This window comes from Eublepharis macularius, chromosome 9, assembly GCF_028583425.1.
Source record: "Eublepharis macularius isolate TG4126 chromosome 9, MPM_Emac_v1.0, whole genome shotgun sequence".
Taxonomy (NCBI): domain Eukaryota; kingdom Metazoa; phylum Chordata; class Lepidosauria; order Squamata; family Eublepharidae; genus Eublepharis; species Eublepharis macularius.
The window spans coordinates 104,057,780-104,079,835 of record NC_072798.1 but is presented as its reverse complement, the minus strand read 5'-3'; the positions used below and the strand labels follow the sequence as shown (position 1 = coordinate 104,079,835).

Here is a 22,056-nt window from a genome sequence, read left to right as displayed (position 1 = left end):
CCTTGGCCTAGATTTTTTCATACAATCATAATTTGAAGTCTTACTTCAAAGCCAGCTCTCACTGGCTAATTATCTTCCAAACCGTTAAAATAGGATTCTTCCTAACATACAGTCATGTGGGATGATGGTGGAAAGGGAGGTCGACTAGCCAAAGCTGCCATTCTGTAGCTGCCCTGCATCAATCAGCTGGACTAACCTCCCCACCTGCAGCAGCCCTATTTTTCTCTTGTTCTCAACCTACTACCCCCCTGCTGCCCCACAACTAGTAATTACTGCTCTGCCAGATCCTTAGATTATAACGGCCCTCTCACCATGTTGCAAATTGCTTGGGGGACTTCAGTCACAATAGCAGAGTATAAATCTGGGACAGCAAATTTGTGAAGTTATTTACCAATGTTGGGGGGTTAATTAATAGCCCTGGCCTTCTGGCTTTGGCCTGTGGAAGCCCAGAAAGAGAAACTACAAGCAACAACATTAAGGCAGAATGCTAAATCTACAGAGCAACTTTAAATACACAGCAGAGAAATCTGGACTGTTCAAGCAAGATGTTTCTAGGTACCAATTTAAACTCAGCATGGTTCGCTATTGTGGTGGCTCCATCCTGAAATTCAGAAAAACTTGTCCATTACTGTCAGAAACTAGAGTTAATGGTCAGCCCTCTCCTCCGCCCCCCCCCCCCCAATCAGCGCAGCATTTCCCCTCTTGCCAGCTTCTTGTACAGGTTACGCATTTTGTCCAGTTTGGGGACATTTGCATCAGGGCTAGAAGGGGTTCCGGAGAGCCCGTGTGGGGCTCCGGATCGAGTGCTGCTGGCTTCTCTGGCAAGCTGCTCCTCTCACTGACTTGACTGAAGCTGCACAAAGTCTCTCAAGGTGGGCCCTGCGGCAGTCCCCTCCTGGGCTCTGGTTTTGGATTCAACATTAAAGTGCTTTCCGTAAGTTGTGCCATGGTCCAAAGGCTTACAACTCTGTGTGTCTCTTTTATTCTCCTCAGGAGGGAGACAGGATGCATAGAACATTGCTCTGTGTTCTGCTCTCTTCAGAGGGCTAAAATCAAGCTTCTTTTGCTCTTGGGAGGAGACGAGAATGGTGTCCAGCTGGCTGTCCCAACCCTGACTACCTTGTTCAGATATGTGGGTTGACTGAGAAGAGGTTTGGGAAGAGATGTGAGTCGAGTCGCTAAATTCTTCCTCCTCACTGAACAGATACGGGGACTGGGGCTCGCCTGACTCTGTGGTAGGCAGACAGCAGTCTTCATGTTCAGTGGCATCTAGATTCTCTGTAGTCCGCTTAAAGAAGGCATCCCACTTTGGTAGCTCCTTGTTAGACTGCGGCGGGGCCTCTCTTTGGTCGCAAACAGGCTCTAAATGGCCTCCCGGATCCTTCAGTGCAGTGATGGAAGCCGCAGCATGGAGAATAACTTCAGGTAGAGCTCTCTCTTTCCCAGGTTCCTCCTCCTCCTCCTCCTCCTCCTCCTCTTCACCATTGGATTCCTCACACTCTACAAAATCCACCTGGAAAGATGTAGGCATAGAAGTTGCCTTGTAACTTCTTGTTTCGTTAGTGTTTCTTTGAGAGTTTTCAGAAGGCTGATTCAGCAATGGCATGATCGCTGGCTCCCGTTTGGGAATCTTGTGTCTCACAGGAATCGGTTCTGTATCAAACAGTTCAGCAGCAGCAGCACCATCTTCATCTGCTAACACAAAAAAAAACCCACCAGGAATTTAAGAGAAGGTGGCAAGGAAACTTTGTACCAATCTATACATGTAGGACAGAAACAAGAGGGGGATCCAATCTGATGAACAAGTTGGAACCAGAAAGGTTGAGTGGCCAAGAAAAAGTAAAGAAGAAATATAATTATTTATTACACAGTGTAAAAGTGAAAAAACCCTTGCAACTAAGTTAAAAACCAGAGACCCAGTTCCAGAGTCACACAGAAAAAAGAACCAAATCACATCACTGATCATACATGCACTGAGACCAAACGTGTCTCGGCCTACGGGGCCTTCTTCAGTAGTCTAATTTGTGAATACTCAGAGATGAAAAAATGTTGGCTCATAAATACAAATGTTGCTGGTTTAGGCCAAGTAGTAAAAGTATGAAATGCCAGTAACAGCCTGTTGTAGGAAAAAATACAACAGGCTCTAGAAAGGGGAGGGCGGGCAGGAGGGCATTGCCGCCTCCTTCGTGACTGAGCCCGGCCAGGTGAAGGTGCAGGGCGGTCATTGCCTCCTGCTCCACTCCTGATCCCGTCTGCATGAAGGGGGGGGGGGCAGGTATTGCTGCCTGATACCGTCCAAGTGAGGGGGTGGGTGGGCATCGCCTCTGATCTGTGCCTGATTGCGCCAAGTGGGGGGGCATTGCTGCCTGCTCTGCATCTGATCCTGGCTGGATGAAGGGGGGGGGGGCGGCATTTCCACCTGCTCCACTGCTGATCCCAGCTGGCTGAAGAGAAGTTGGATATTACCTCTGGCTCCGTGCCCGATCCCAGCTGAGTGAAGGCAGGGGGAGGGCATTGCCATTTGCTCTGCTCCTGATCCTGGCTGGGTGAAAGGGGGGCAGGCATTGCCTCCTACTCTCCACCTGATTCCATTTGAGTAAAAGGGACAGACATTGCCACCTGCTCCATGCATTATCCCAGCTGGGTGATGGCAGGGAGTGGCCATTGCCACCTGCTCCACGCCTGGTCCTAGCTGGGTCAAGATGGGAGCGTGGGCATTGCCACCTGCTTCACCCCTGATACCAGCTGGGTGAAATCAAAGGTCAGGCATTGCCACCTGCTCCATGCCTCATACCGGCCTCGGCTTCCTGCCGTGGTGCCCTCTCGAAGGGATGGGCTGCCTCTTCTGGGTTTCCCTCCACGGCAGCGCCCTCTGGGGGCACACCAGGGTAGGAAGTGAGTTGTCTGGAACACAGTTAGCCTTTTACATAGTAGGATTTATTTATTAAAGCCCCCACTATGAGTGACTTGTTATAAATATCTACTTGGGTGGCCTCACTCCACAGAAGTGGTGCTGAACTAGCATTCTGTCCTGAGCTAGAGTAGCATTCCAAGTTTGTGTTGCTGTGCTAATCAGTGTGCACGCCAATCTATACATGTGCCAGAACTGTGCAAACGAATCCCTCCCTGCACTGCACCCATTGTGGGCTTCAGGTGAGGGGACTGCCTATAATATTCTTGCCCATGGTTAAGAAAGAACTGTGAAAAAACTCTCAAGATGTGCTCGTTTCCTCAGAGTGGAAGAGACATGGCATGGCACCATCGCCTACAAACTAGGCTTCCGTCTCCCACCCTTAACTCGACTGAAGACAGTTCTAGACAAACTTGAGTTGAGGTTCTGTTTCACATGACTCCTAGCTAGCTGTCTTTAAGGCCACCTTGAGACTGTTCTTGCAGTCATTCCCCTGATGGCCTTTTCAGAAACTGCTTCCACTGTGAAAAGGAGCAGAAACTGCTTGTACACCACCCACATGCACGTTAAACAGAGAATGTGGCCATAACAGAAGCACGAGTCTCTGGTGTGCACACTAGCCCTGAGTTTCCTTACCCATGTCTGCCAAGTCCGGTGCTCTGGACCTCTTCAGCGCTCCGAGTGGCTTGTAGCTCAGCTCATGGTTTTTGCAGTGTGATCTGCAGGAGGGCTTCAAGCTGAGAAGAGCAAGCAACACAGAGTTTTATAGCTCTTCAGGTTCATAAAGCAGGAGGTCCTGGCGGTTATATTCTGACTTTTCAGCAAAAATCAGCTCTGCCTTCTCCTGTTCTGTTTACGCCAACCTTATGGAAGTTCAAAGTTGTGCAATGGAAAGGAGACAATGCCCTCCTCAAATAACCAGAATTATTTTGCTGCTCTTAAAGCGGAAGGCAGGAAAGTATTTTGCCCAAGAGAAACTGAAAAATCACAGCACGGTCTTCTGGCGCCAGGCGGCAACAGAAACATGGGCATTCCCACGAGGAAGCAGCCTTTTCAATGTCAGGGTCTGTCTGCATGTTGCCTGAAAGGAAGCAACCTGAGTAACGCCATGTTTAATTCTTTAGTTGTTTAATCTTCTTTTCTCTCTAGGCCCCACCTGCGAGGAGCCGTTTCCATGGGAGAAGACACTGTCTTATCTTTTCTTCGAGCCGAGTCGACCTTGGCTAGTGTTCCCACAGAGAACTCTCCTGCTGTGTGAACTCTGGGGGGAGGCTGGGCTCTGAGAGTGTGAAATGTAACAACTGCTGTTCTGTATCTCATTCCTAACAATGCCTTGTTCAGCCAGGGTCTCAAATCCTGGAATATGGACGTCTGGGCCTGAATGCTGTCTTTCAAAATAAAACCTTCTGAAATCAAGGGACCTTGTCTTCCTGCAGAAGGGAGTGAGGCAGACTCTCGTGTCTGGAACGCCATAGTCTGACATTCAGCACTTTAAGAAGAGTAACAACAACAACATTTTGCTTTGCTGCTCAGAGCCACATTTCAGCACCTGCTTCCACTTCTTAAAAGCAAAAATGGGCTGGGACTGGAGACTTCATTCCAATCAGCAGAGAGGAATCCTTGGACCCTACCAATGCCTCAAAAAAGTAGGCTTGATTTGATGGCTGGTGGCCAGCACTGGGGTACATAACTGAGAACACTGTTTATGCAGAGTTACTTTTCAAGATACATCGTTACAATTAAAAGCATCAACAGGGCCCAGAGAAGGAAAAACAAAGACACTTACATTTCTAAAACCTTGTCCTCTGTTGCCCCTACTGGAATTACATTGGGATAAACATTCATTGGCTGAATGTAGTTCAGAAAGTCCTGGATCTAGAAACAAAGGGGCAGGGGTTGCTAATTGTTCATCACAATAATTTAACTATTAGCTATAATGATAGTTAATGTAATCAGCGTTCACAACAAGCCGCATGAGTCAAGCGATGCTTTTCCCTTTACGGAGCACAGAGAACGATGTTCCAAGAGGACAATCCGTGACTTCATGACTCTGAGGTCAGCGATGCAACTCCCAGCCGTATCTTTGATGACTCCCCACCCTTCTCAGCCACAGCACCATCACCTAACATGCGCACGGACCTCTGCAAACGGAGCTCTGATGCCCCCGAGGAGGCCAAACTCATTAATTTAATTTAATTTAATTTATTATATTTATATTCCGCCCTCCCTGCTTTCGCAGGCTCATGTCAGGAGAAAAATCCTGGCTGGCAACAGAACTCCCAAGTTCAGTTCAGAGCGATATACTTAAGACACCGCCCCCACTCCTTTAAAAAGCTGCTACTGTTCACTTACAAAGGAGGGTTTACTACAAATAGAGCTCCTTGAAAGATACAGGGCTTTTTTTCAGCAGGAACGCGGTGGAACGGAGTTCTGGAACCTCTTGAAAATGGTCACGTGGCTGGTGGCCCCACCCCCTGGTCTCCAAACAGGGGGGAGCTGAGATTGCCCTCGGCGCCGCTCAGCGGCGCAGAGGGCAATCTAAACTCTTCTCTGTCTGGAGATCAGGGGGCAGGGCCACCAGCCATGTGACCATTTTCTCCAAGGGCAACCCACTGAGTTCCACCACCTCCTTTCCTAGAAAAAAAGCCCTGGAAAGATATATAGTAAAAACTATGCTTTGATAGGAAGAGACATTCAACTAACCTCCACATTCCAGCTTGGGGAAGGGCAGCGGACGGGTTCAGCCCTCAGGCTATTCTGGGTACGTTTAAATCAACAAGCTGGTAGTTTTCAACATATCCAGGAAGCCCCCCGCCCCGTTCCTCCTTTGCCTGTGGGTGTCCCTCTATCACTGTCTTTGCTGTTTTGAGTGATACACAACATACCTCGCTGTAAGACGAGTGAAACGAAAAACATGCTCTGTATGAACTCGCCCCAGTCCTAAACAGAAAAAACCACCATTTTTTTCCTGCTGCTTACCAATACATCAGTAGAAATGGCAAATCATACATTTTAAAACAATTAGAAAATATTCAGTACTTTTTGGGAGTACGAACCCTCCCACACGAACCCTAGAATTCACTCAAAAAAGGCAACACATTAAATGGCTTTGAAAGAAGGAGGAAATTCACAGCGGAGAGATTTCTTGATGGCTATTAGCAATTAATTGCTAAATGGAACCTCCATGTTCAGAAGCAGCATACCTAGAATAATTGAGTGCTGGATTAAAGAACGACTACAACGAGGGGTAGCTGGCCCCTTAAGAGACCAACAAGGTTTTCAGGGCATGAGCCTCCAGGAGTCAGAACTCCCTTTCCCGCTCCCACCTATCATGCTTCATTGTGACCTTCCAGATGTGTCTGGCAAACTCTTGGGAGACTAAAAGGGCCCTTAACCTGATCCATGAAAGTGGTTATTTTTCTGCGAGACTGGTTTATCTGTAACCAGTTGTGAAGATGATTAAGCAAGCAATACAGAGGATCGGCAAAGTAATGTTAATGCAGCTGCACAGAATTACTGTAATACAGTATATTATACACACACACAAAATATAGAAACAAAAGCAAGCATGCGTTAATTCACCTGACTATTACGTTGGTTTTCCGTGTCCTTTCTCCAAACCACATTGTCGATGGCTTGATACTAATGATGTGCAGCCATCTCCCATCTCTGGAAGTCATCCCACAGGGCAGCCTGTTCCCTCGAAACAATTCGTCATCCTGTGGGGCAGAGAAACACCGAGGCAGCTCAAGCACAAGCAGGTCCTTTGCCAGACTCGGGAAAACTGTTTGCCGATCCTGCAGGCTTGTCAACACAAGAGCAGGTTTTCGTCCGCCCTCCTCTCTTGGGGCCAAAAATGAACCAGCCCCTCTCCCCGCCCCGACTGTCTCTTGTACTTAATGTAGCTTGAATACCTATGTGAACATTCAGCTGTGCTCAAGTTTCTCTGCTCCGCTGAGATGCAACTGTGGGCTCAGATGCACGTTATGTTTGGGAGCCCCCAAAGGATGCCTTTTTTTTATTCCTGACAGTTAAAGGGGGATTTTTGGTCTCTGCTTGCAAGGCGTGGCAAGGCACGGCACACTGATGTTCACTCTGTTGAAAAACACTTACGATGAAACGTTGGCTGGTCAGAAGAGCAAGATCTGGGTTCAGTAGCTCCTTAAAGACCATCTAACCAACTGTTGGCTAGTTAATTACTGGGGAGGGGGGAGATCTCAGGCGAAGGGGGAAAGAGTGCCATCCAACAGCAAAATTAATAGTAAAAACTGTTCCAAAAGCACACTAATATTCAAGATTGCGAAAATTTAAGAGCTCCTAAAAAACCCCTGATCCTGGTTCCTGCTGAACAGGACAGGAAGCAGGTCTGCCCTCCTTCCATACACGGGATTTGGCCCCCACCAGCTCTTCCGCCCCTCAGACCTAATCACAGACCTCCCGAGGCAGAGGCTGCAATCTCTTAAGTGGACTTGGGAGACCAGCACATCCCAACTGTAACTGCCTGGAAGAGAGGCGAGGGCAGGAGAGAGACAGGAACGAACAAGTGAGGGCAGAAAACGTCCCCCTCTTCCCCTTGTGGGTGGATTCAAGTCTCCGCCTCTCCCTCCAGCCAAGTGGGTGCCTACAAACACAGTCTGCTTATCCCTTATGTTTTCCCCCACGCCTTCCCGCCCTCCCTCCCTTTTCACAAACAACCCAGAAAGGGTTAGGGTTAGGCTGAGTGTGTGATAGGTCTGCCCTCACTCAGGGAGCCTCACAGCTCCTAAATGTGGTCAAATGCCAATACTAGTGATACCTCTGCCAAGCTAGAAACAAACATGGCCCGGAGTGCTCACTATTGTTCACAGGCTGCACCCCCTCTCCTTCCAGGCTTGATTCACGAGGCTGGTTGGCAGCACCTCTAAAGCCTCCCAGAGCACCAGTCCTGCATGTCTCAGGAATCGTCTCTCTCTGCGCCTCGAGATCATCAGAGGCTTCTTTGCTCCAAGTCTCTCCTTCCTCCACAGCAAACAGCCCAGGGCTTTCCCATTTTTATTTTAAATGTGCTTCTCCTTGCCTCTCTCTTGCCATGAAAACACATGATGGTGGCTTTTCATGATGGGTTTGTTTTGATTTTTGCTATTTTGTCTATGTCATTTTTTAAGCATGTTTTAGTTCATTTAACCAGAGATAAGGTTTTATTTTCATGAGATCTGTTATGAATCATTTCTAGATAAGCAACTAACAACCAGGAGCAACAATAAAAATATGAAATGACTTTTAAAAGCTACCTGCTTCCACTTTGCTAACCGCGAGCTGTGTCTAAGAGCCAGAGATTATTCATTTAAACCAAACTGCAGCCTGTTTCCCTGAAGCCGCACTCTGGTTGAAAGCATTTTGAGGTGGAGCCCCCAAGGCAAGCTCCAGATAGCAAACACATACGCACCCGTGGATGGCGACAGGCGTGGATCTGAGTGTGCCGATCTGAGGTGACGTGGTACAAGATTTCAGGCATGTTTTTAAACATGTCCAATCTGTTTACATGTACCTAGGAATTTAAAGATTGCCGGTCATAAATGCTATTTTAGACTGTTTAATTTAAAGGAATTTCCCCCCAGAGGACACTGAATTGACAGGAAAATATTTGGACAAATATTGAGCACCCAGTAGCCAAAAATTAAAACACAGGAGAAGATGTTAGGCTTGTACCGAACAACTACCAGTTCTACTTGTGAAAACTGAAAAAATATAGGGTATAAATAGCTCACTGGAAAAGACAATAATGCTAGGAAAAGTGGAAGGCAGTAGGAAAAGAGGAAGGCCTAAAACAAGATGGCTGGACTCAATAAAGGAAGCCACGTCCACCAGTTTGCAAGATCTGAGCAAGTCTATTAAAAATAGGACGTTTCATTCATGGAGTCACCATAGGTCGGAGGCAACTTAACAGTACATAACATACATACATAGCTAAATGTTAGCAGCCTTGTTTGTAATGACATTTTTGGGGTTACTTTAGGAGTCTCGAGTATGACTTGCCACTTTTCCACACGTGTTCCTTCCCGGTTTGATTTTAACTCCATTTATATGCTGCCTCTCTTCCCAATGGGAACCCAAAGTGATTTACATCACTCGCCTCTATTTTATCCTCATAACTACCCTTTGAGGCTGGTCAGGCTGAGGCTGAGAAAGAGTAACTGAACCAACGTCACCCCGTGAACTTCATGGCTGGGTGGAGCGGACGATCCGGGGGCGACACCCTAACCACGACCCCACACTGGCTCTCCGGCAGCTCTTCCTTGTATATAGCACAATGATACAATCTGCTGTCATTGCAGCATTAGATTTTTTAAACTTACTGTTTTAATTATATTGCACATCTTTTCAGAAACCGTGAAACGATGCATATCAATGGAAAAAAACCAAAACTCTTAACTTGCAGAAAGGAAGCTCTCTTACCAAGCTCCTACATATAATAAGAAGGTGTAAACCTTGTGGAAGAAGGAATCTGGAGGAGGTGTGTGAATATGTAGTTGCGCCTCCGGTGTGTGAGAGGCTGCCCTTCTTCCCGTCTCTTCTTACGCTATTATTCCAAATCCACCAGACATGTCTTCCCTGGTTTATGCGGCCAGATCTGCCCCATTCAGAAGGACAAGTGGCTGAAAGGCGGTCTTACCCTGATACCGAGCTCCTCACTTAGGTTTGTGAATAAATATTCATATCCGTAAGCTGCTTTGCAATTCAGCCAGACCACATGGTAGGGACTCTGAGTGATCCAGCTTCGCACCAGCTCTAAGATGCCCTTCATACATTCTTCCTATTAGAAAGAGAGGCAGGGAGGGACAGAGGTGAGAAAAAGAGTGAAAATAACACGGGCAAGTATCAAGCAACAAGAGGCACCTTGGATCACAGTAGAATCAATTTAACCCACAGCTAGGGTTGTCAGGACTAGGCCGGAAAGCAGTGGGAGACTTACCAGTGTGTCAAGGGGGTGGGGGGAGGACGACGACACTCCAGTGATATAATGACATCACCAGTGACACACTGACACCCCTCTCTGCGCACCCACAAATGAGGTCACCCCTGGGTGCATGAGGAATGATGTCAGCACATCAGGATGTTACCCACTGCTCCCCCCCGTTTTTTCCCCACCAGCCAGCCAAGTGGAGGCAGGAAGGACTTGCTAGCAGCAGGGTATCCCCCACTATCAGTACAAACTGGGTAAGCCTGCCTGCAGCGGACCTACGATGTCATCTACCAATCTGCATAAGGGGCATCCAAGTCATGTTTGCCCCCTTGAAGACGCTAGAGAACTGGCCCTGCTGGTTCACCTGTTTTGATTCAAATTTCAGAGCTTTCTTTTATACAGCCACAAATTCTGCAGCATCTGCACCTTTCTCTAAGCTGCAACCGCTTCAAAAATATCAGCAAACTAATCTTTATAAAGCATCAGAAGCACACGGAGCTTCCTAACGTTGGCATCAGCACACGTGTCTCTCTAGCTCCGTATGGCCTCTGAGCTGCAGACATTTTATTTATGTCATTTAGAGTCCGCCTTTCTCACCGAGACTCAAGGCAGATTATACAGTGTGAGATTAGTACAGTCAACATCAGGAACATTTCCACAAACAATGCCGTAGGGTAAATAGATACAAGTTCACAAAGACATGGCATTAGTAAGAATCCAATACAGCATAGTGGTGAGGTCTATGGTTGCTCACTCATTAGGGAATCCTCGGAGATCCCCTCCCCACAATACAGCCCTCCTATCTGAGTATTATTTGCCTCATTTATGCCCCGCTTTTCTTCCTACTGGGGGACCCGAAGCAGCTTACAACAGGCTCCCCTCCTCCATTTTATTCTATCAACCAACACGGGCGGCAGGATGTGTGATGGGCCCAAGGTCACCAGCAAGCTTCCATGGCACAGGGTCTCCCAAAGGCTCGTCCAGCACTCTAACCGTTACACCACTTTGGTTCTCCAGGGTTTCAGGCAGAAGCCTGATCTCTCAAGAGACTCTTTTTAGCTGGAGATGTTAGGGAATGATTCTGGGACCTTCTAAATACATGTTCTACCGCTCAGTTCTGAACTACAATATTATTATCCAGGAACACTTTTTATATATACAGTAACCTACAAGCAAGTCCAAAAAACGAGCCTGACCTGTCAGACTACAGTATGGGCAAACTGAACAGGAGTCCAGTGAAACCTTAAAGGCCAATGTAACTAATTCCAGCATAAGCTTTCATGCATCAGAGGGAAAGTGAGCTCTGATGCACAAAAGCTTAAGCGGGAATAAATTTTGTTGATCTTTAAAGGGCCACACTGGACTTCTGCTTATTTCGCTGCAACAGACTAACATGGATACCCCCCCCCCTTTGGTCCCGCAGGCAAGCAGAGTGTCTGAGAGTCCAAGACATCGTAATTCTGTAATCCTTCAAAAACCTGAAAATATGGATGTCAGAAATGTCAGCCAAAACTCTCACAGGCTAGAGACAGGGAATTTTTGCTCTTTTTCCACTTACCCTGCTTGGTATCTGATAAAATTTGGGATCGCAGAAAGTGGTATCTAAATACACGCTCTGGATGTCTTTCACTCTGAAAGAGAGAATTTTGATACTGGTTTGATACCCTATCAACTGCAGGCAAGTCAAGATTTTGACAGGTATCAAAATGGGTTTTGTTTTCACAGAGGAGCAAGCTCAAAGTCTTCATACTGAGTCGTGGCCACGATCCCATAAGAAGAAACATGCATGCCAGGCAATGGTTCTTGTCCACTTTCATCCCACCCCAACCCACCCATCCCCAATTGCTTTTATGGTTCCAAGAAAAATAAATGCTTTGGAATTTGCACAGTTCTGAGTCACAGACTCCATGTGTCCAACCCAGGTGTGTGTGTGTGTGTGGGGGGGGGGGGTGCACTGTAGGCAACTTCTATCCCCTGGGACTGAGGCAAGCCATGCATCCTCCCCAGTTTCAGCTGGACTGGAAATAACCAGAGATGTTTTGGATGACACCATTTGGTTGATGAACTCATCCAAGCCACCAAATAAGGTCTGGAGATCACGGACAGTTGAGGAAGGGGAGGAGGACAGGGGAGGGAAGCCAAGCACCGAGCAATTGCCGTAGTCAGGCAACACAGCTGCTGACACACCAGGCCTATTCGCAGACAAGTTCTTCGGCCAAGACCAGGGGTACCCAATGTGGTGCTCGTGGGTCCCCTGGCATTCACCGACACCTTCCTGGGGCCTGCTAAGTGTTTTTAGAAGTTTGCACTTTAGTAGAACTATTAATAAATTATTGGAAGGAAGTTAGTTGTGTATTGTGTTAATTACAGGGATTAGGATCTTTGTTAGTGTTTTTAGAAGGCAGGCGGGGGGCGGGGTGTGTGTGTGTTCCGGCCCAGCAGGGCTTCTGACTGGCCCCTGAAGATCCAAATGGCTATGGAGATTAAAATAACATTGTTTTGGCAGCAGCTGCCATGCAGTGTGTGTTTTATTCTCTTTCCCAGCATATTTTTTCAATTGCCCCTCTTCTCCCCTGCACCTGGGCTTCTTCTGTGTGTTTGGCTCCACTTTCTGTCGCAGCCTTTCTGGGCTCGCATCCACCACTCTGTCAGAATTCCAAAGGTGGCCACAGTCTGAAAAATGTGGGGACTCCTGGCCAAGACTGTCAAGCATGTTTGGGTCATGCTCCCCAGTTTGGATTGTTATCCTTCAGCCAGGAGGTGGCAAGTGCAGCAAAACATCCTGAAAACCAAGCATTCTGCCCCTCAAGAGGGGCCACTGGATCTGCATGATGCACTACGACTGTGGTCTTTGAAACAGGAGCTGGGATGCTCTAGGGCTGCCTGTTTGTGCTACCTTGTGGAAGGACTTGCTGCAAATGTGCTCAACCAGAAAGGAAGGGGGCTCCAGCTCCAGCTCCTTTTTATCTGTGCACTGCAAAGAGGTCACTCAGCGGCAGAGAGGATCTGGCCCCCATTGCCTGGTTCTCCCCTACAGTGTCCATCCTGGGGCTCGGCTTGTCTTACTCATTCAGTCTGCTGCCCACAGTCCTGCCTCAGTGAGACTGTAACTCTGGCTCTCCTTCTTCCTGTGACATGACCAATGTCAACATCCCTGCGGCTAAGTAGGCCCTGAATCTGGAATGGCTGAAGACTACTGAGCCACGGGACAGGGTATGGGGTGGCTAGCCGTCAAGCAGATGTTGCCTCCTATGTTCAGGGCTTCCCAGCAGTAACAGGGAACTGGCAAGCAGGCCAAGCAACCCTGCCACACCTGCTGGGAGCCAACAACTCCACGAATGTCAAAGCAAAGGCTGACTTATCCACAAGCCTTCTAGACCCCCATGCAACGTCCTATACTGCATAACCATACAGTACTGTGCTGCGATCTTTCTCGAGCCCTAACGCCTCCGTCAGAAGCTATTTACTGGTAAGTCATCACTCAAGCAAGCATTGCTTTTATTTAGTGAGATTCTGTGTACAGTCTGACTGCAAGAAGTAATAGAGGTAAGAATATAAGGGGAGTACAGGAACGTGCCTGTCTTCATACTTTTGGGAAGAAACCATACTAAGTTCCATCCCTGGTATCTCCAGCAAAAAGGATTTTAATCAGCCGGGTGGGGAGAGGCAGTGCTGCCACAGACAGCAGCACTGTACTAGACTGACGTGGCATAAAGCAGCTTCACAGGGCATCCTCAGAAGGCTTGGTGGGCAGAAACTTACTGTGCAAAGACCACAGCTGTGCAGAGCTCTGAGGATCTGGCTGTTAGTAGCTCTTACCATCAAGTCCGTATGGAATTTCATAGCATGATGAAGCCACGCCACAAAGGTCTATGGCCCTTACCTGTTCCCCGAATGCAGAAGTTCCATTCTGGCAGCTTCTCCTTTTGCAAGCCTGAAGTCCCCCGTGTACAGCACGGTTCCATTTCCACCCTGAAACAGAAACCTGCCAATGGAAACACAGACTTGAATGTTTCAGAAACTTGTCCAGGGCATTCTCAATCCAAGAGAGAGCCACCAGCATCCGGACAGACTAACTGGGAGAACTCTCGACGGGAAGAGGGCACTCCCCCCTCCTTCACAAAGTCCTCCCGGCCATCAAGGCCTGGCCCTGCAAAGTCAGCAGCGAGGCCCTGTTCCCCTGCCCCATACCAAGAATATCCGCTTGCACTGCCCCAACTAGGCAAGCCCTCAGGAGGAGGAGGAGGAGCAGACCATTCCTCCTAACTGCCCTCAGCCCTGTTGATCCAAGGATCTGGAGTGGGGAGAATGCCCCACTGAGGGAAATCGGGATGGAGAATGTTGGAATTCATTCTCTCACAAATGCAATCAGCTAAATTGCGTGCTAGGGGACGCAAGGATAAAGTTGCTAACCCAAAATGCATTGAGGGGGAGAAATACTCAATCACTGGCTCCACACCCCAAATGATGCATTTCAGCTTTTTCCTCTGGCTTCCTCAAGGACACTACAACTCCCATCTACCCTTCTGAAGCTCAACATGGCAGATGAGGAATCACAGAGCCAGGCCTAGATGCCAAAATGACCTTGCGGGTTTACTGAAGCGGTCTAGGAGGATGCGAATGCTGAGGACGCGTCCCAGTGAGCTCCTGTGAAGGATGGGCTGCAAAGCATACAAGCCAGATAATGATGGTTCTCAAAACCACAGTAAAAATGCAAATGAAGGCCAAGAAAAAAAAGGAGGAAAAAAGCAGGCAGCCCAGCCTCAGCTAAAGAAGCAGGACCCGTGTGCAAATCCAGTGCACCCAAGCAGCAATCGCTGATGCCACAGCTGGGGCAAGGGCTGGCAACAGGCTCTGTTCTCGTACCATTACATTAAGCGTACACTTGTCATATACACTGCAACTGATGGCACTCGCTATTAACTATTTGGAAAAAAGGAAGAAGCATACATGACTGATCCTGGGCAGTGGCCAGCAGGCAGAAGCGTCACAACTATTTCTTCTTTCTGGATGGTGACAAAAGAAAACATACAACACCAACACATTTATTATATCAAAGACACACAGACAGCCATATTCCATAGTGGTTAGAGTTATGGACTAGGACTTGGGAGAGATAAGTTTAAATTCCCACTCGGCCACGAAGCTTATTGGCTGATCTCAGATCAGTCACTCGCTCTCAGCCTAACCTACCTAACAGAGTGGCTGTGAAGATACAATGGGGAATGTACGCTGCCTTGAATTCCTCCCGGGAACGCTGGGATAGAGGTGGCTAGATCAAAAGTCGCTATCGTCAGTTTGGATTTAGCAATCGTTGCAAAGCAGAGACAGGAAAGCAGATATTCCTTCTTTGTCTCATCTAGGAAGTTTTCTTTCATTCCTTTCCTTAGCCACAAAAATGCAAAAGAGAAAACTGAAGATCCCAAAGTGGAGCTAAAACAAGGGAAGGGGAAGGCAGCATCCAAACACAGAAGCAATACTGGCCAGCGAGCTTCCATATCGGAGGCGGCAGTGGTGTTTTTATAGTACAAGCTCTCATTACTTCTACCTATTAAGGGGAATATTTTGACACTACATTAAAAGCCAAATAGAATAGGCTATTAAGAACCAGTGCGACGTAGAGTTAGAGAATCAGACTAAGACTGAGGAGACTCAGGTTGGAATCCCCCCCCTGCCATGAAGGAATGCTGGGGACCCTGGGCCACTCACACACTCTCGGCATATCCTACCTCATAGGGTTGTCTTGTGAGGATAAAATGGAGAAATGGAAAATGTTTTAAGCCACTTTGAGTCCCCACTGGGGGGAAAGGTATGGTATAAATGAAGTAAATTAGTAACAAAATAATAGATACCTCACCAGAGGCTTCCTCAACTAGAGAAATCTGAGTGGGAGTTTCAATCTCCAGGGAAACCTGCCTCAGAAAGAAATACACAAAATTGAAGTGTGTTATTAAAAAGACACAACCCATACTTACAGTCAACGGGATAATTCATTTTATGACCCGACATGCAAGAACTAGGGCTTAACTACATCAACATGCAACTAAGAGAAGCCAATGATTTAGTGAAAATAACAAAGTGAATGAATCTAGGATCACAGGACCAGATCTCACAGTCTCATTCAGAAAGACAAATTTGTGTCATGGTGTCTCCTCTTCCAATCACAACCCTTTTCCTTGCAGTTCTCAAGGCTGCACCAGAAAGCGCTACAGAAACTATTGGAGCTCATGTCAAGCAACCAGCAGATGAAACACAGACAAGCCAGGGATGGGCAGGGTTGGGCGTGTTCCTCTGCATTAAGGGCCATTCAGTGTCTTTTGGCATCCAGGAAGAGCGAATAACCAGGAGGCTGAAGAGTTCAAAACAAGGCAGTCCCTGAAAAATTATTATTTATTTATAGTCTGCCTTTCTCACCGAGATCCAAGGAGGATTACACAGTAGACTAAATACAAGAAAAGATTCAGTATAATCAACATTCACTGAGCAAAGTTCAATAATGAACAGTTAGGACATTCAGTGAAAGAGATACAATAGGGGATGGTAGCAGAAAATTTGAAAAATCAAGAGTAAAGCCAAAACAGAATCACACGCACTCTCTCTGCAGCTCATTTTACTTTCTGAAAACATAGTTGATGGGTGACATGAAGTACAACTTCAGTTTCTAGTTGAGCAATTAGGTGACTCTTCATCACCTCAAGAGAACCGGGTAGTGTTCGCTGCAGCCAATAAACCAGCTAGAATTATCAAAGGAAGAGGTAAACTTACAATGTGGTTCTCCCAGAACTTATACTTTGGATTAGTCAGTAGCAATTCCCTCGTCACAGGTGAACAGTACAAGCAAACTTTCAAGCTGTGGAGACAGTAAAAGAAATGAGAACAGCCTGAAAACCGAAAACACGGACAGCCATTTGCAAGGGGGAGATGCCAACCCCTACCTTTGGACACACCAAAGTCCATTTAGGTCTGGAAAACTATCTTTCATGATTTGGATTCCAGATTCTAGCGCTAGCCTTGCGATAATCAGTAGCCCAGTGTTATCCTCCTGCCCTTCTCCCAAGGAGTTCAGGGCACAGCACAACATTCTCCCCTCCCCCATTTTATCCTCACAATAATCCTGCAAGGCGGTTTAGACCGAGAGAGAGCAACAGGCTCAGGGTCACCCAGAAAGCTTCTATGGCAGGCTGGGGATTTGAACACTAGTCTCCCCAGTCCTAGTCCAGTACGTTGACCATCATACCACACTGGTAACTGAGCTATCTTTAGAGGGAGGCAGAAACTATTATAGTTCCCAATTTTTAAGCTGTCTATAGAACTGCACTGAGAAATATGCCTTGTAAATGTCTGTTGTCTGCAAAATCCGCAGATCTAAAAGGAAATTTCAAGTTGGGAGGAATAACTGAAGGGGATTTTTTGCCCACTAAGACCTATTCGGGTTACGAGACCACAAAGCAATGCACGGCAGGTCAGAGAACCTGCTGTGATCATTACATAAGGTGCTGGCTCCCGTATCACACGCAGAATATAAGGTGGGCCTTCTTGTAAAAACAAACAAGCAGGATAATTCTGTAACACAGCGCCGAATGCTGCAGAAAAGGAAGTCTAGGCAGGTCTTCTTGCTCCTTCACTCAGCACAGGATCTGCCCATCCTCCTCAACACATGCGGTCTCATAATGTCCTAGACAGGTCCCTAAAGCCCATAACAACTAAGCATACCAGAACCTGTAATGACCATCTTACTTCCCAATCAATGCATACAACCAGAAATATCTCCGAGTTCCTAATGAAAAAAATCTTTATTCTATGTGAACATCACAATTGCAAAACCAGGAACAAATGAATATGCAGTTTGGTGTGGGAGAGCCAGTTTGGTGTAGTGATTAAGAGCGCGGGACTCTAATCTGAAGAGCTGGGTTTGATTCCCCACTCCTCCGCTTGAAGCCAGCTGGGTGACCTTGGGCCAGGCACAGCTCTCTCAGAGCTCTCTCAGCCCCACCCACCTCACAGGGTGATTGTCGTGGGGATAATCATAAATACATACTTTGTAAACCACTCTGATTGGGCATTAAGTTGTCCTGAAGGGCAGTAAATAAATCAAATGTTATTATTAATCTTATTGTTATAGGGTTAATCTATCACATGCATAGCGTTATAAGAATATACTCTGCACTGCAATTCCTTCCAAACAAATCTGATGCAGGTCCCCTCCTTTGCTGGCAAAAGGTCACGCCTGCAGAAATTTCAGTTTATATTGACCAAAGTTATAGGCTGCTAAATAAGTTGTTGCACTATCAATTTTGGAGAAGGATCTGCTCCAAAAGGCAATTTTTAATGACTAAACAAATGTTGGAAAACCTCAAGAGCGAGGGGAGAGTAAAGCAATAACAATGGCTGTTTTTTTTAAAAAAATAACCTTTACGGAGGAAAAAAATGTAGTTTCTAATGCATACTATATTAGCTGCTAGTAACTCCTGTCTGCTAACAGTTGGCAGAAGTCCGTCATTACCTGCATGCTAGTCTTCTTTTCAGTGCAGGAGCTCTGAGCCCTTTCATGTGATCTAAAACATTTAATGAAAAAAATCTTCATTAGAAAACTATCATATTCTGAACATCCTAAAATCTTGCGGCTCAACAAGAACTTAGTAAAAGCAGACACCAGCACACATACATGAGCGGCTTTGTGTAGCTAGTTATTGCTTTGCTAACTGGAGAACTTAGTAACCCATAAGGACCAATGCTTAGTAGAACAAGCAGGTTTTTAAGTTACCCAGAACTCCTAGTCAACATTATGATCATCAAGGCGATGCCGAGCAGTTTCATCCTGAAATTAGGAAGGCTATGCATTGTTTTCGAGGCTTGAACTGAGCAATATTTCTTTACTATATTACAACCTGCCTTTCTCTTCAAGACTCAAGGCAAGTTACAATGTCAAATAAACTATATCCTAAATACAAAATAATTACAATCAGCACTTGATATTAGTGGTCTTAAACTGGAGAAACTACATAGGACCACACTAACAGATACCCAAACAGAAGGAACCTTCTAAACAATTTTGCCTCAGTGGTGCGAAAGCCAAAAGAAGCCCTCCCTGATGTAAACTGAACTCATCCTGCTGTTTCCAGTCACAGTTTAAGGCAGCCTCGGAGACGCACTCTCACCCCTTTCCCTCACTATAGCACAAAAGTCCCTTGCTGAGGCTGCAAATTAGGAAAGGGGTTCTTAAATGCATTATGACATTGTAACAAACCCTAACAGACTCAAGATGGGCTACAGTGTTATATAAAAACAACATCACTCAACTACCAACATCAGACCAGGCTCAGAATTTGCTACAAGGGCTCAGCCACTTACATAGACCACCAACACCCATACCAAAATAATCCAGTTTTAGGTTGCCTCCGAAAAATCAACAAGGCGACACTTGGGCTAGGCGATTCCAACAAAGGGCAAGGCAGCCGCCGCCCCTTCACTGTTAAAATGGACACTGGTGACTCTGTGCAAAGGATTACCATGGACAGCAGGCCTATTTTCATCCCCGGGCATGAAGACACAGCAAGAGCAAAGTGGGCCACCTGCTGGCTGCTGCCTTAGGGGATGGGCTGAGGCTCAGCAGCGGAGTATTCCATATTGCATGCAGAAGGTCCCAGGTTCAATTCCCAACACCTCCAGTTAAAAATATTGAGTAGGGGGTGATGCGAAACATTTCTAACAAATGCTGCTGACAGATAAAGAAGACAGAACTGATTCTGAGACACAAGGCCCTGATTCAGCATAAAATGGTTTCTCTAGGGAGAGCCTGCTGCTTAGTGGTAAAGCACCAGTTTTGCATTCAGTCGCTTCATTTAACTCCAAGTTTATCCCCAATAAGGACTCAAAGCAGCTTACATCTCCTCCATTTCATCCTCACAACAACCCTGTGAGTTAGGTTAGGCAGAGTGGGCGTAACTGGTGCCAGGCCATCCAGCAAGTTTCCATGGCAGAGTGGAGATCTGGATCTATAGGACTGAATCTATCAACCGACAGCTCCTTCCATTATAAAAGGATTGACGGACAGGAGATCTGGGAAACTCCTTTCCAGCATACATTAACCACCTCCATAGTATCAGCTGTAGACCGAGACCCAAATCAGAGCATATATTTAGATACGCAGAAAAATCAGCCTTTAAATTGAAAAAAGTAAAAGGTTTATCAGATCCAATTATTATTTATTTATTATATTTGATTTTTAGTCCGCCCTCCCTGCCGAGCGGGCTCAGGGTGGAGCACAACATTTTAATTTACATAAAATCACTGGCAAGATCTGCCTGTCCACAAAGCAACTTTCCCCATATAAAGACAATGTCTACACCATAAAGTGCTGTAAATCCCAAAAAACATACTGGGAGGGGATCTGGCTCAGTGGTGAAGTATCTTCTTAGCATGTAGAAGGCCCCAGGTTCAATTCCAAGCATCTCCAACAGGATGATGTGAAAGCAGAGCCGGCATTGGCACATGGCAAGGTGGGGTAGCTGCCAGGGCTCGTGGCGGGCCCCACTGCCACTGACTCCCTCCTCACGCATCTCCTCTGATGCCTGCATTCATACTCCTCCTCTGCCTATTTGTGAGTGCATTGTCACCTCCGCTTCCAGCTGCATATGCTGCTTAGTTCCAGGTAGGTAGCTGTGGTCTGTAGTAAAACAGCAGGATTTGAATCCAGTAGCACCTTAGAGACCAACAATATTTTCAGGGAATAAGCTTTTGAAAGTCAAAGCTCTCTTCTTCAGACACCCTTTCCTTCTGAAGAAGGAAGTCTTGAGTCTCTCAAGTTTATACCTTGAACATCTTATTGGTCTCTAAGGTACTACAGGACTCAAATCTAGCTGGGGTCATTCTGTCTGTGGGGGTGCATCAGCATTCCTGGTGGCCCTGGTAGTGGCACTCCTAGCCAGAAACATCAGGTGTGCAGGCAATGTGGCAGCTGTGACAACAGATGGTGGGAAGCTTGTGAGTGGGCCAAGAAAAGGCACACAGGCAGCTGGTGGCAATTCAGTAGGATGGCAAGAAGGACAGCTTAGTAGTGGGCATGGGCAGAGCAGCCTCTGCCCAAACCCCCCCCCCCGAACCTAGAACCAAGCTTGTGTGAAAGACACCCAGGCTCTGGTCAACCAAAGCAGACAATCTTGAGCTTATTGAGATTAGTGGCTCAGTATAAAGCAGCCTCACTCTTAGGTAGCCCAGGTGTGCCTGATCTCATCAGCTCTTGGGAGCTAAGTAGGGTCGGCCTTATTTAGAAATTGGATGGGAGACCTCCAATGAAGACCAGGGTTGCAGAGGCAGGCAAGTGCAAACCACCGCTGTTAGTCTCTTGAGATGAAAACCCCATCAGGGGTCACCATCAGTCAGCTATCACTTGAGGGCAGGATTTATTTTATTTGCCCTGATCTGGATAAGCCCAGGTAAGCCTGATCTCATCAGACCTCAGAAGCTAAGCAGGGTCCTCCGTGGTTAGTAACTGGATGGGACACCTCTAACGAAGACCAGGTTAGCAGAGGCAGGCAATGGCAAACCTCCTCGAATACTCTCTTGCCATGAAAACCCCACTAGGGGTCGCCGTTAGTCAGCTATGACTTGAGGGCAGTCTCCACCACCTCCACCTGTGTATAGACATACTCTAGAATAACGATCCTTCCTGAATAACATACAAGCCCCAGGCATAGTTGAATGAATACACTCTCTTAAGGTTAATTCAAGAAAGAAGGAAAGATTATAGTTAGCTATCACTGGAAGGCATTCTCCGCCACCATAAAGCAGCTTCACGTATTGGCGGACCCGCCAACCATCACAGGCAGCTGGTGGCATGCAGAAGAAATGCACCGGGAGGGGGGGGGGCAAGCACCGACTCCTGCCCCGCCGTTTCCCGGGGGGGGGGGAGCAAAGGCCACGTGGCGCAAGGGCAGGGGAGGCTCTCACCCTTGTGGCAGTGCGACAGGAAGTAGGCGCGGGCGCGCAGGTTGTCTCGGTCGAAGCGGTCTATGGAGAGCGACGGGTACTCCCGCATCCGGCCCCCGAAGCTGCTCATGGCGCCGCCGGGCCGCTCCCAGCGGCCGCGCGCCGCTCACTTCCGCCCGGCTCTTCCCGCCCCCCTCTCATTGGCTGAGCCCGGCCCAATCCCCGAAGCGCGCTCGAGCCCCCGCGCATGACGTCACGAGGGGCGGGCCGGGCC

General features: G+C 47.3%; 1 protein-coding gene across 1 annotated transcript; it reads right to left on the bottom strand.

The window, feature by feature from the left end:
• Window positions 1-683: 683 nt before the first annotated feature.
• DCLRE1C (DNA cross-link repair 1C) lies at window positions 684-21,912 on the bottom strand. Its single transcript, XM_054988777.1, has 14 exons — window positions 21,804-21,912; window positions 18,358-18,409; window positions 16,620-16,704; window positions 15,707-15,766; window positions 14,805-14,860; window positions 13,738-13,839; window positions 11,413-11,485; window positions 9,564-9,704; window positions 8,337-8,438; window positions 6,494-6,630; window positions 5,797-5,851; window positions 4,698-4,786; window positions 3,548-3,648; window positions 684-1,692 (listed from the first exon to the last, which is right to left on the bottom strand). Exons 1-14 carry the CDS (start codon window positions 21,910-21,912, stop codon window positions 836-838), a joined length of 2,019 nt encoding a protein of 672 aa, XP_054844752.1. The 3' UTR covers window positions 684-835.
• Between the last annotated feature and the right edge of the window lie 144 nt (window positions 21,913-22,056).

What these genes read in the sequence shown, in the direction of transcription:
- DCLRE1C (XM_054988777.1), bottom strand. Translation starts at nt 21,912, where the DNA reads ATGAGCAGCTTCGGGGGCCGGATGCGGGAGTACCCGTCGCTCTCCATA. An exon ending in AGTTCTGGGAGAACCACATT is followed by an intron (nt 15,767 to 16,619) that starts GTAAGTTTACCT and finishes TTTCTGAGGCAG; the next exon opens with GTTTCCCTGGAGATTGAAAC. An exon ending in TTTATCAGATACCAAGCAGG is followed by an intron (nt 9,705 to 11,412) that starts GTAAGTGGAAAA and finishes TCTTTCTAATAG; the next exon opens with GAAGAATGTATGAAGGGCAT.